At 42.8% G+C, this 14,001-nt stretch overlaps 1 protein-coding gene across 1 annotated transcript in view; it reads left to right on the plus strand.

Annotated features, from left to right (window-relative positions):
• The first annotated feature begins 3,145 nt into the window (after window positions 1-3,145).
• The window catches only part of LOC125246555 (deleted in malignant brain tumors 1 protein-like), a 58,161-nt gene continuing 47,305 nt past the window's right edge, over window positions 3,146-14,001 (plus strand). Inside the window, exons 1-2 of the mRNA XM_048157504.1 lie at window positions 3,146-3,251; window positions 3,336-3,362. Of these exons, the coding sequence (XP_048013461.1) occupies window positions 3,203-3,251; window positions 3,336-3,362 (76 nt within the window). The 5' untranslated portion in view covers window positions 3,146-3,202. The remainder of the gene's footprint in view (window positions 3,252-3,335; window positions 3,363-14,001) is intronic.

Here is a 14,001-nt window from a genome sequence, read left to right on the forward strand (position 1 = left end):
TGATGCCAATGAATAACCTTTATTTTTCAGAGTGTAGTACATTACTGCAGTCCCTCCTGAGGAGGTTTAAGTTTGATCTAACCTGAGAACCAATGAATATAATCAGCTACTTACTATGTTCAAAACTGTATCATAGAGGATTGTCTTTCGGTCTCTAGCAATGGCACTGTGTTACATAATCATGTTTTGCTGCTTTCACTATGACTGACACAGTTTAAATTTGACTGTTTTAATATGCATAAAACTAAGCAAATTTCATTGCAGGGGAATGAAAAATAAAATTATCATGTAATGTGTACTGTTAAAATGCAAAACATTTAATGCCTCTTGAAGCAAGGGGAGTGAGGTTTACATGCACACCTCTTACTAGCTTGCCCCCGTTACACTAGGGAGAGTTCAGTTGCCTTGCATTTGTTAATGCTGAAAATAATAAAACATGTACATCAATAGTATTATGCAAAAATAAATAAATGCATGGAGAGAAGACAAGACATTCTTTGACTCAGAACAGATATAAAGACTTTTTTAATGTTTTCTGCATTATAAGGGACTTTTGTTAAGGGTTAAAACAACCTTCTATTCTACACCACCAGATACTTCCTTATTAGGAACATGACCTCAAAACTCAACAATAGACATTTCAATGTATTACAGGTTGGTCTGGTTTTGCAGGAAGGCATCTCTGATTAAATATTTAACATGGAGCAAAATGTTCTAATCTGATAAGCTAGGATTAGTAAATGCAGTGACGTACTTTTGTTTTAATAAGTGGGTGAGACGGGGAGTGGTGAGTTAATGGATAATGCATGGATAACGGTTGTCATAAAATCTGATGATTTTATGATTTAAAAAAACAAGACATCACAGCACCAGATCACCTGTTATTTAACACAAATTAATGAATTGCTAATAAACTGGAGATGTTTATTTTGTATTAGATACATTTGTGCCATGAGATGTTTCAAAAAGTGGTGGGGACATGTCCCACCCGCACATTACGCCTATAAGTAAGTGGCTTCTGAACTGTTAATGCTTTCTGATTTACATTACATTTTTATATATTTGATGGTGGAAGAGGGCATTAACATGCAACTGTGAATGCAGTGCTTAGTGCTTAAAGGAAACACCCGTCTGTTTACAGTAGGATGAACATAACAGAATATGCAGTGTATTTTGCAAAATAAGCATGAAATTGAAAATGAAATTCTTTGTTAGTTATGTGTGATTTACTGTGGCATGAAATAAGATCATGTTTAGTATTTCATAGATTGAAAGTTAATTTCCCATATTCTGTTGTCTGTTGTCAGATTCTTCTTACAGTTACATAATAAAGTGTGTTGAATCCATGCATACAAAACTAAATACATATTGTAGAGTTTAAGTGTCAAAACAAAAGAAGCCATCCCAATTTTATGTAACTAAGAACGAACAGCATGTTTAAAGTTACATTATATGCAACATTAAACACATTGCATCGGGCTGTTTGTTCGAGCTGAACCCGACTGCCCCAGTGGGTCAGAGTCCGGCCATCAGGCACTCGCCTGCAAAGCTCCTCTCCCAGGGCTGGTTCCAGGAGAGTGCCCCAGTATCCCTCCAAAAGAAAAACGACCCTATAGGTTGTTTTACAAGCATCTTATTACAACCTATATTTACATTTTAAAGTCATGCGCCCTCTAGCAGACGTAAAAATAATGACAGTGTCGTGTTATGTCTGTCGTCATGAAATGTATGACTGTTGTTACAAATCAAATTGCGCGTTCATTTAAATGCAATGTGTGAACGTTTTACACCATTTCTCCTATTTCCATTTAGCAAAACTCATTTTTTTTGTTAACAACTACACCCACCCCATCCCTAAACCTACCCTTAGTGATTTATAGTGCATATACACTTCATGATCACATGCGTTCCCTGGGATCGAACCCACGATCACATGATCACATGATTGCATATTGTTATTGCAATGCTCTGCCAAACCTGAAACATGATGCAGATAAAAGGGAACAATGCATTAAAATGAAAATGTCCTGTTGTCGATAGGGGCACAACTTTATCAAACACTCCTATGGGTCATATTTCATAAATTAAAGTGAAAGTGTCCTGTTGTCAATAGGGGTGCCACTTTAGTAAACGCTCCTATGGGTCTTATTTCAGGGAAGTATATGGTCGTATTGGTTGGAGAACATGTTGCTACCAAGGTCTCTCCACTTTTTTTGTGACCATGGCATAAGGGTCTATGCTGGATCAGCCTTTGTCTGGCCCCTTAGCTAATGCTCCAGACAACATAGCTCCCAGGGTCTCGGAAACACTCAAAACCCTCCACCATGCTAAGGTGGTGAACCGAGGAGGGGCTTATTTTGCTCACCACACAAACTCAATGGAGCGGTAAATGAGCTCACGATGGAATTGATGGGCAACCAGATGTTATTGAATTGGACCGTTACATTAGCAATTTATGTCACTATAATTCCATAATGCTGAAGAACTGTAAAACAACTGATCACTTTCAATGAGGAATGTGAGAATCAGGTCATAAAATAGCAATAGGTGTGTAGGTGAGAACAAGTCTCTTTGTGATTCTGATTTCCTTGATTATCCAGTATTCATTCAATCAACATGTACATCTATTCAAGAATAAAGTAGGCCTATTAATAAATATTTATGCCTTTATGGCAGCTATACAAGGAAACATCTGACAAACACAATAGGTATGGACTGGAAAAAAACTGGTTTAAGGTATTGATTCTAGATTGTCATGGACTGCCCACATTTATAAATAAAGGCACTGATCAGTTTTCTGCAGTTCAGCATCACTGTATTCTGGTATAGCTGCTGAAGAAAGAATATCCCTGAGTTTGCTCTGCTCTACATTTATCTCTGGTAAAATGTATTTCCTGTATTTCATCCCATTTGCTTTTAAATTATTTATTTATTTATTTTAAATAGTTTTTTTTTTTTTTTTTTAATTCTTTTCTGTAAAAACACCAATGTTCCACAGGTTGTATTTGCACTTTTTTCAAAAATGTATGTGTACATTAGTGATATTTTTTATACTATTCATTACATAATGTGTTTGCTTTATTTATTATTATTATTTTTTTTAATTTTAAATTTGATTGTGTGTGTGCGTGCGTGTGTGTGTGTGTGTGTGTGTGCGTGTGTTCATATTAATGTGCAGGTGCGGGAGGAGAAGTTTCTCATAATGAAGTTTCTAATCTCATTGTGTGTGCTTCTGCTGCTGCTGATTAATGGTGAGGATTTTACAACAGTACAGAAGTTTGACCAGAATGACACATTATTATTAAAGCATAATGTGTATTTTCTGTATTTAACAGGTGGAATAATCAATGGACAAACACCAGGTAATTTTTCCACTCAGATTTCAGTATACCGCCAGATTTGTTCAGGAGGAATGATCCCTTTTTAAAAGAATGTTCAAGGTTCAATATAAATTAAGTTCAGTTGACAGCATGTTGTGGTATGAATCAAATCAAATGACTTTGTCATTCCTATTAACATTAAAACTTCCAGTAAAGGGGGAGTGGTTTTATTGCCCCAGATATGTATCACTTTACTCACAGCTGATTGGTTGAGTTTTGGTTTGCAATCTCTAACCCAGAATAAAACCTACTCCGGAGCAGGTTAGTCGTGTAGCGTAAGTTACCATGGCGATGTAACCCGCTAAAAACCAATCAATCTTCTTAAGCCTGAGAAAACAGCTTTTGCAAACTAATCTCAAACTTAACTGGGTAGCAACTGAAACCGGCTTTGCGCAACAGGCCACAGAACAACCAAACCTAAAGCGATGATAACAGACACTGAACAGATCAAACACAGGGCTAAATACACAGAGCGAACAAAGGATCTAATGAGATGATTAACTAGACACACCTGAACTGAAACTCAAATCAATATGGAGACTAAAAGGTAGGGCGAAATGAGGATGAAAGAACTAATTAACACACAAGTTCAGCATCACACACCAGAGATAAAAAATGGAGATAGCCAAGAGAAATAAATAATTTATCTCCAAAGTGGTGCTATAGTTTTAGTGTTTTGTGATAAAGTAAAGAGAATCACTAATATTACCTAACAGTTAACCTAACCTAATGCACTGAAAGGCAAAGATAGTGAGCTAACATTAATTACATTGTAATTCCATTCCATTGAATTTAAACGTAAACACACATTGTTTATACAGCTACATTTACTCAAAGTGTTATGCTGATAATATAATATGTAATGAAAAATTTGCATTCACACGTCTCTTTGTGGGGCAACGGTTGTCTCTGTGACTAAGCTGCTCTATTGGTAGCGTCTACAACTAACTGGAGCAAATATGTTGATTTTTTTTTTTTTTTTGCACAAGAACACTCACTAAATGAAGGTGGATTGTATAAAATGCACCAAACAAACAACAACAAAAAAATATGTTGGTTATAAACAAGCTGTAATTTTATGACATCACGCACTAAAAGAGATGCAGTATGACACCACGGATCATCGTTAAGCATTTCAAAATGTTCCCAACATGCTCGAGCAGGGGCACGGAAAGATGTTTTAGGTTGAGGGTGCTGTGCGTGCGAGCGAGCACGGGCTTTATTAAGAAACCATTAAGAAACAATAGAGAGTAGCCTACGGCAGTGGTTCCCAAACCTGTCCTGGAGGACCCCCAGCCCTGCACATTTTGTATGTCTCCCTCATATATCACACCTGATTCAATTCATGAGCTCATTAGTGAAGACAGCAAGACCTGAAATGGGTGTGTCAGAAATAGGGAGACATACAAAATGTGTAGGGCTGGGGGTCCTCCAGGACAGGTTTGGGAACCATTGGCCTACTGTATATAAAACATGTCAAAACGCTGGAAAACAACAAGCATATCGCTGAGAAAAAATAATAAAAATTAGATTTTTTTCCCCAGTACATCCATGAGATTTCCATGCTCCACTTTTAAGTTACGCGTCAACTATCCATAACCTACAGATCCCAGCATAAACGATGATACATTATAATATTTGTTATTAAAGTATCAACAACATGTTGTGTGTAGCAGATAACCCAGAGGCAAAGGAGCGATCAAACAGAGTTTATTAAGAGTTCATTAAAAAGTCCATCTAAGGCAGCCTGCCAGGCGTTGTCACACAGAGACACTGTAGCTGTTTAACAGGGAAACACAAATAGGAACAGTCTCGTTGGTGTAAGCTCGCAGAGCACAGTAGCTCGGTGTAGCCGATCTGGATGTGCCTCAGGCAGAGGATGGTGTGTATGAAACCTGGCGGTTGGAAGAAACCAGGCTTGTAGATCAGAGGGCTCTAACAGACGAATCACAATCAAACCTGGCTCATGACAGTACCCCTCCCCTGAGGAGCGCCCCCTGGTGCTCCCAAGGAAGAGGACTGGCGAGAGCGAAGGAAGTCCTCAATGAGCAAGCGGTCCAGGATGTCCCGGGCTGGAATCCAGCTCCTCTCCTCTGGACCGTAACCCTCCCAATCGACTAAATACTGATGACCACGCCCCTGGTGGCGCACGTCCAGCAGTCTCCTAACCCTGTAAACAGGAGAACCCTCGACAAGAACAGGACAATGGGTGAGTCGGGCGGGAGCACGAATAACTGGCTTAATGCATGATACGTGGAAAACAGGGTGGACGTGTCGCAAGTTGGGAGGTAATTTGAGTTTGATGGCTGCAGGACCAAGAACTTTAACTACGGGAAAGGGACCGATGAAGCGCGACAAGAAGCGCATGGCAGGGGTAAATCCCGAGTGGAAAGCCACACTTTCTGACCACAAACGTATCTGGGTGCTTTGACACGACAACGATTTGTGGTGTGACGTGTGCGCTCTCTGTTCTGGCACAGCGCGGCTCTGACTGTTCTCCAGGTGCGCTGGCAACATCGTATAAACGCTTGGACCAAGGGAACAGAGACCTCTGTCTCTTGGGAGGAGAACAGAGGCTGCTGGTACCCGAGACAAGACTGAAAGAGTGAAAGCCCTGTGGCTGACAAGGGAAGAGAATTATGGGTGTATTCGACCCACGGCAATTGCTTGCTCCACGACGAGGGATTACGAAAAGCCAAAGTGCGGAGCATATGACTCAGAATCTGGTCAGCGCGTTCGGTTTGACCATTAGTTGGAGGATGGAACCCTGACGACAAGCTGGTCGAAGCGCCAATTTGACGGCAAAATTCCTTACAAAACTGAGATGCAAATTGAGGCCCCATGTCAGAAACAATATCAGTAGAGAGACCAGGTAAACGGAAAACATGTTATATGACTATCTGGGCCATCTCCTTCGCAGAGGGCACCTTAGAGAGTGGAACAAAGTGGGTGGCTTTAGAAAAGCAGTCAACGATAGTGAGAATGACAGTATTGTCGGTAGACGACTGAAGCCCTGTAACAAAATCCATAGCGATATGAGACCAAGGACGAGATGGAATTGGAAGAGTTCTAAGAAGTCCCGCAGGAGAACTACTCGACTTTGTCTGAGCGCAAATGGCACAAGAGGTCACAAACCGGCGCACATCACGAGTTCTTGTGGGCCACCAAAAACGCTGGCTAATGACCGCGGGAGTTCCTCTAACCCCAGAATGAACTAATAATTTAGAAGAATGCCCCCAGCGGAGAACAGCAGGATGAATTGATCTGGGAACAAATAGCAAATCTCGGGGACATTGTCGAGAAACAGATACATTGGACAACACTGCCTTAACCTGTCTCTCTATTCCCCAGGTAACACCCCTAACAACACACCTGTCTGGCAAGATAGTCTCAGAGGTGGAGGCTCTCCGAGGTACCGAACTGGCAAGAGAGAGCATCAGGCTTTGTGTTCTTAACGCCGGGCCGAAAATAATTGGTAAAATTAAAACGTCCATAGAAAAGCACCCAATGAGCTTGGCGGGCATTAAGTCTTTTTGCTTTTCGAATATATTCAAGGTTCTTGTGATCCGTCCATACTATGAATGGAATAGAGGTACCCTCTAACCAGTGTCACCATTCTTCTAGGGCCAATCGAACGGCAAGGAGTTCATGATTGCCAATGTCATAGTTACGCTCAGCCGGTGAGAGCCGGTGGGAGAAATAAGCGCACGGATGGACCTTTTCATCTAGCAGTGAGGTTCTACTAACTAAGAGGTGGTTCTCTAACAGGCGTTGCAGGATGTGGCGAACATGCTGGACGTGCACCTGGAGAGAGGGCGAGAAAGTCAGGATTTCGTCCAGATAGACAAAAACAAAAATGTTGAGCATATCTGTCAGAACGTCGCTTACTAGGGCTTGAAAGACAGCCGGTGCATTGACTAGGCCAAATGGAAGAACCCGATATCCAAAGTGCCCTAAGGGAGTATTAAACGCTGTGTTCCATTCGTCACCCTCCTTTACACACACTAAATAGTAAGCGTAACGGAGATCCAGCTTTGTGAAAACCTTAGCTCCCTGCAAGATCTCGAAAGATGATGACAAGAGGCAAGGGATAATGGTTCTTGACTGCTATGTCATTAAGCCCCCTATAGTCTATGGAGGGACGCAAGGACCCGTCCTTCTTTTTCACGATGAAGAACCCCGCACTGGCGGGCGAGGTGGACGGAACAATTGTACCAGCAGTGAGACTCTCAGTGAGATAATTCTCAAGAGCTTTGTGTTCAGGTGCGGATAAAGAGTACAACTGGCCGCGAGGGGGGGTAGTACGAGCCAAGGTTGACCAAAAACAACAGGGCCAACAGTAGAATGAAAAATTGAAAAATAAATAGTCTCTTGATGATCGCCAGAGATGGTAAGAGTCACCGGAACGGTGACGTGACAAATTCCTGACAGCTCGCTGCCATCAAGCGCGAACATAGGGGTAGGATCCTCAAGTTCACATAAGGGAATGTCTCTCTCTAGGGCCCAAGTTTCATCCATGAAGTTACCCTCCGAATCTGAATCAATGAAGGCTAAACAAGAAGCATCAGAGCCAGTCCAGCGAAGAGTGACAGGAAAAGTGGAGCGAGTCCTTCCAGGAGGGGAATGCGAAGTAGAGCTCGACAGTACTCCCCGTTCTACTGGCGAACACTTCCTTTATCGGGTCTGAACGGCAATAGTACGTGCATGGCCTGTGCAAAACACAGCGCTGGCGTTCGGCAGGAGCAGTCTGAACTCCCGCCACCTGCACGGGTTCAGGAAACTGTGCAGCTTTGAACAGAATCTCAGCAGCAGGAGGAGGAGTGGGTGGTTCAGATGGCACATCGCGGGCACGGCACCATAAGTCAAATCGGTTGTCCAGTCTGACTGCCATTTCCACTGACTGATCAAATGCAGCGGGGACTTCACATGCATAGATCTCTTCCTTGAGATCGGGGTTCAATCCTTCCAGGAAACGAGGAGTCAGGGCCAGTTCATTCCACTCGCATGTCACAGAAAGAGTGCGGAATTCCATGGCGTAGTCAAGAATGGAACGTTTCCCCTGGCGCAGCACAGCGAGCAGACGAGAAGCCTCGTGTCCAAAAACGGATTGATCGAAAAGTTTGGTCATCTCCTCCTTAAAAATGATGAAAGTCTGACAACAGGCAGCCTCCGCCTCCCAGACAGCCGTAGCCCAGTCACACGCCCTTCCTGTCAACTGAGAAATGTCAAAAGCAATCCTGGCACTGTCAGCCACGTACGTAGAGGGCTGAAGGAAAAAGACAACCTCACACTGGGTCAAAAAGGCTCTGCATTCGGTTGGCTTACCCGAATATCGTGGCGGGTTGTTGACTCTATTCGCTGTTGACCACAGAACCTCCCTGGTCTTCAGTACCACCCTGGCACGAGGCCTTCTGGAAGGGAAGAGTACTGTCGCAGCCACAAGCACAATCACCTACTCACCTGTCATCTGCATCGCACTACACTTCCTAGCATCCTTCCTAATCCACAACTGCCACAGATCACCTATTGATCACAGATCACCTGCACCTGTGCACCCTCATCAACACTGCCTTTAAATGACACCGTTCCCTTCTCCTCACTGTCTGGTCTCTTCAAAGACTACTACTCACCTGAGAACTTTCCTGCCAATCCTGATTTGTCTTCCATCTTCTGTCATATGCCTTCTGTTCCCCGACTCGTCTTCCTGAATTCATCTCTGTCTTAAACGTCACTAATGTACCTGCATTACATTGACTGTGTTACCACCAGGTTTTTTTTTTTTTTTCAGTGAAAGCAGAATCTATAACTGTATCTGTAGCTGGCAACACAACAGAATTAGCTTTTGATAGGCTAAAGCAAGCCACTCCCAGGCATGCAGGATGTATGGCAAGAGGTTTAGTTGAAAACGGTGTCGTGTAAACAGCGCAGTATGCATTTTCAGGACATAATAAAATGTATTTTGTGGCAAAACCCATGAGAGTAATTTGTTGTTTTGTACTATTGTTTACAATAATTATTTGCTTGGTCAGTGTCATTGTGGGTTCTGTTCCCATTCAGTCGAATGCAGTGCAGTTCCTTGAAAGAGCTTACACAAGTAGAGCTTGCATCTTTTTAGAGATGACATTCTACTTGTGTTTCTGGTTTCCATCGTTACCTGGCACCGAAGGATGGTCACAATCGCTGTCTCACGTGTATGGGCGTCGAGCACGCTGAGCGTGCGTGGATGAGTCATGTACCCATTGTGGGAAGATGACCATCTCGGAGTTGTGGTCAAGACTCCAGTTCCCTAAAAAGGGGCAGAGTCCCGGTGCCACTAACATGATCCAATCCTCCACAAAGGATTGCTTCGGGCAGTGGTACCGCCTACCTTCCTTCTTCAGGATCGGTAGCTGCGCCTGAGTCAGATCTGGAGATGATGCCTGTGCTTTCGCGGGCCACCAACAGGGTAAGGCTCATTTGGAACCCTCTACCATGTCCCAAGCCCTCGAGGTTGGATGATTGTCTTTTTGGGGTGGTGTGTGCTGTTTCTCATCAATCCACCTTGGACCCTTTCTTCCTGGAGGTGCATGAGCTCACTAGGTCATGGAAGGCACCTTTTACTGCCAGAAAATGACCAGTGGCTCCTCCTCCCTCACCACACTTGATGATGGGCTATGCAACTGTGCCCTAACTCCACCTTGCAGGGGAATCTGTGTCTCCCTTCCTGGGCCTGTAAACACTCATCAGACTTAACTGGCAAGACTTACCATGCCTGTGAGAAGGCCACCTCTGCCTTACATGCCATGGTGTTGTTGCAGGTCCATCAGGCCCAGGCGCTGAAGGGCCTGCATGAGGGTGGTCATGATCCACAAGTTCTCCAGGAAATTCGGGCTGCAACGGACTTCAGGCTTCATGAGATGAAGGTCACAGTGCAGTCTGTGGGTTGTGCAATGTCCACTATGGTGGTCTAGGAACGCTATCTCTGGTTATGTCTGGCTGACATGAGGGAAACCGACAAGGTCAGGTTTCTTAATTCCACCATGTCCCAGACTGGACTATTTGGCGACATGGTCAAGAACTTCAATCAGCAGTTCTTTACTGCTCAACCGTGGAACCAACCTGCTCAACCGTGAAACTGCGTCCTTGTATTCCACCTCACTGTCCTACTGCGGGTACACCTACAGTCCCTTTGTTCCCACTTGCACAGTCTCTGCGAGCCTGGCTAGTGCTCCCAAGTCTGTCTCGCTGGCTCATTCGGACCATTAGGCTCAGCTATGCGATTCAGTTTGCCCGGCGTCCCACCAAGTTCAGGGGCATCCATATTTCACTTCAGTGAAAGCAGTTGATGCCCATGTCTTGCGAGCGGAGATTGCAGTCCTACTGGCGAAGGAGGCAATAGAACCAGTCCCTCCAGTCGATATGAGGTCAGGGATCTACAGCCCCCCCAAAAAACGGCGGTTTACGACTGATCTTGGACCTGTGAGTTTTGAATCTGAGCCTTCACAAGCTACAAAATGCTCATGCAGAAAAGCATTTTCGAATGCATCCGTCCCCGAGATTGGTTTGCAGTGATCGACCTGAATTTTGTCATGTTTCGATTCACCCTCGACACAGGCCGTTCCTGCACTTTGTGTATAGTGGAATAAATATACTTGGAATAAAGTGCATAAGATGCATAGAACACAAGTGATTAAGTTGGGTGTGGCTATGGAAGAGTTACTTTATCTTATGGAAAAATAAACTCTTTTCTCTGAAAATAATAAGGTAGAGAACCTTATTATCCACCAAACAAATAAACAAGAGATTATTTGTTATTAAAGGTGCCATAGAATTGAATATTGAATTTACCTTGGCATAGTTGAATAACAAGAGTTCAGTACATGGGAATGACATACAGTGAGTCTCAAACACCATTGTTTCCTCTTTCTTATGTAAATCTCATTTGTTTAAGACCTCCGAAGAACAGGCGAATCTCAACATAACACCAACTGTTACACAACAGTCTGGATCATTAATATGCACGCTCCCAATATTTGCATATGCCAGCCCATGTTCAAGGCATTAGACAAGGCAGTAACGTCTGGATCTGTGCACAGCTGAATCATCAGACGTTGTGCAGGTAAGCAAGCAAAGACAAGAGCGAAAAATGGCAGATGGATCAATAATAACTGACATGATCCATGATATTTTTAGTGATATTTGTAAACTTAAATTTAAATTAACTTGTAAATTGTCTTTCTAAATGTTTCGTTAGCATGTTGCTAATGTACTGTTAAATGTGGTTAAAGTTACCATCGTTTCTTACTGTATTCACGGAGACAAGAGCAGTCGTTATTTTCATAATTAAACACTTGCAGTATGTATAATTCATAAACACAAATTCATTCTTTATAAATCTCTCCAACAGTGTAGCATTAGCCGTTAGCCATGGAGCATAGCCTCAATCTCATTCAGAATCAAATGTAAACATCCAAATAAATACTATACTTACGTGATTAGACATGCTGCATGACGAACACTTTGTAAAGATCCATTTTGAGGGTTATGTTAGCTGTGTGAACTTTGTTTATGCAATGTTTAAGGCAGTTGTGAGCTTGGGGGCGGGGAGCACGAGAATTTAAAGGGGAAGCAGGCTGAATCGGCGCATTTATAATGATGCCCCAAAATAGGCAGTTCAAAAAAAAATAAAAAAATAAAAATCTATGGGGTATTTTGAGCTGAAACTTCACAGATACATTCAGGGGACACTTTAGACTTACATCTTGTGATAAAAGCATTCTAGGGCAGCATTCTAACATCAGCTATATTACATCTAATGGGAATTAGGAAATTATATACTGATAATATACAACAATACCAAGGTCTCTGGAAAGAGGTTTGGTTAAGTGATATTTACGTTCCACATGGTTGAGTCCGATGACGGTGACGTCTTCCACTGGTTGTTCTGGGTGATGCAGTGTGGAGAGGAGCCAGAATCTGTTTCAACAGTCTTGAACACGAAGCTCTGTGGGATGCTGATCTCCTGGAGCACCAAAGGGTCCTAAAATCTAGAGCACGCAGATGAGGCCCTGGTGTAGGTGCAGAAGGTCCTTAACAATCTGGAACACGCAGACGAAGGTACCTTGGATTGGAGGTTTGCTCTCTTGAGCTTAACCTTGTTGCAGATGTCGTTACTGTCTCACTGGACAGAAACTCTGAATGTAGTGTTTGTTAATGTCTCTCTCCTCAAAAGCTGGAGGCTCAGAATGTGGTCATCTCTGTTGCTGCCTCACAAGCTGTAGACTCAGATCATGGGATCTGCTGTTGTCCCTCTGGACGAACCCGAGGCTCAGATCGAGAATGTATCTGTCAGTGTCTATCCCCGTACAGGACAGTCTCAGAGCTATATATCTGTTGTCTGACCCGAAGGGAGACTCAGAACAGTGTATCTGTTAATGTCTCACTCCTTAAAGTGTTGAGACCTAGAACAGTGTATCTGTTATGCCTTTCCCCTTTGACGGGCAGACTCAGAACAAGGAGTGTCTGTTGAAAGGGTACCTTTATCCCTTTCCGACGAGGAGGAGATTGAAATTTGGTTTGCTTCTCCATTCGAGTGCTGTGATTGGCTGCTGGCATCAGAGGGGACACACACAGTGTGGCCCACGCTTCTTTCCACTGTGGAACTCATTTGCATGAAGCACACATTTGGAAGTCTTTACAGTGTCTTTAAATTTTACCAATGCATTTCTCACTTTCCAAAACACCACCAGAATACCTCTGGCAATATTCTAAACAAATAGCGACTAAACATGAGTGGAAAAGATTTAACTGTCATGCATTCATTCAATTATACATTAACAGCTGAATTTGTATCAGATGTTGCACTACAAATAGCTGTCACTGAGAATACTTATTTCTGATAATAAGTATGAAATGGATGTGTTACGTTCCCCTCCTAGTCTAGGGGTTAGGAGGGAAGGTAACAAAAGAAAATAAGCTAAGCTAATAAAAGGTAATGCAAGGATGTAAAAGAAAACGTGGAGGACACACTTCAGCCTCAGACGCAACACCACTTTAAAGGAAAGTAAAAATGTTTATTTCCTTATATCAAAAAGAGAGCTTAACAAAAAGAACATGAGGGAATAAATCTTCAGGAGAGAGTATGGCTAAAATAATAAACAAAACAGGAGCTAACTAAGGTTTAAAGAATCTACTTACCCTGCTCAAAAACAAAGATGAAAAACAACAACACAAACTGCCCTGAGCACCCTCTCTGATCAATAAACAGGAGAAAACAATTGTACACAGAAATAAAAAGGCACTCTCTCTCTCTACAATTCCCAGGTAACCAAATACTAATTAATAGTTAAATGATACAATACCTTCTAGCTACCCACACATGGATAGACCCATAAGCAAGCTAAAGAATGATGCTAACACACAGCAAAAGTATAAGTGCACACCTAACTCAAAACTGTTAGCACTTGTTAGTACACACAGCACACACAGGCAGACAATTCAATTTCCACTCTAAGGCTGGGGAGAAGTGTTCCTCAGCACAGGATCTTCTGAATGCACCATATATACTGCTCTGCTCAGACTCAGACCTGCTCATAATGAGTTGCAGCTGGTGGTAATTAACCTGAGTAAGAGAGGGAGAGAA

Source organism: Megalobrama amblycephala, linkage group LG15, assembly GCF_018812025.1.
Source record: "Megalobrama amblycephala isolate DHTTF-2021 linkage group LG15, ASM1881202v1, whole genome shotgun sequence".
Lineage (NCBI taxonomy): Eukaryota > Metazoa > Chordata > Actinopteri > Cypriniformes > Xenocyprididae > Megalobrama > Megalobrama amblycephala.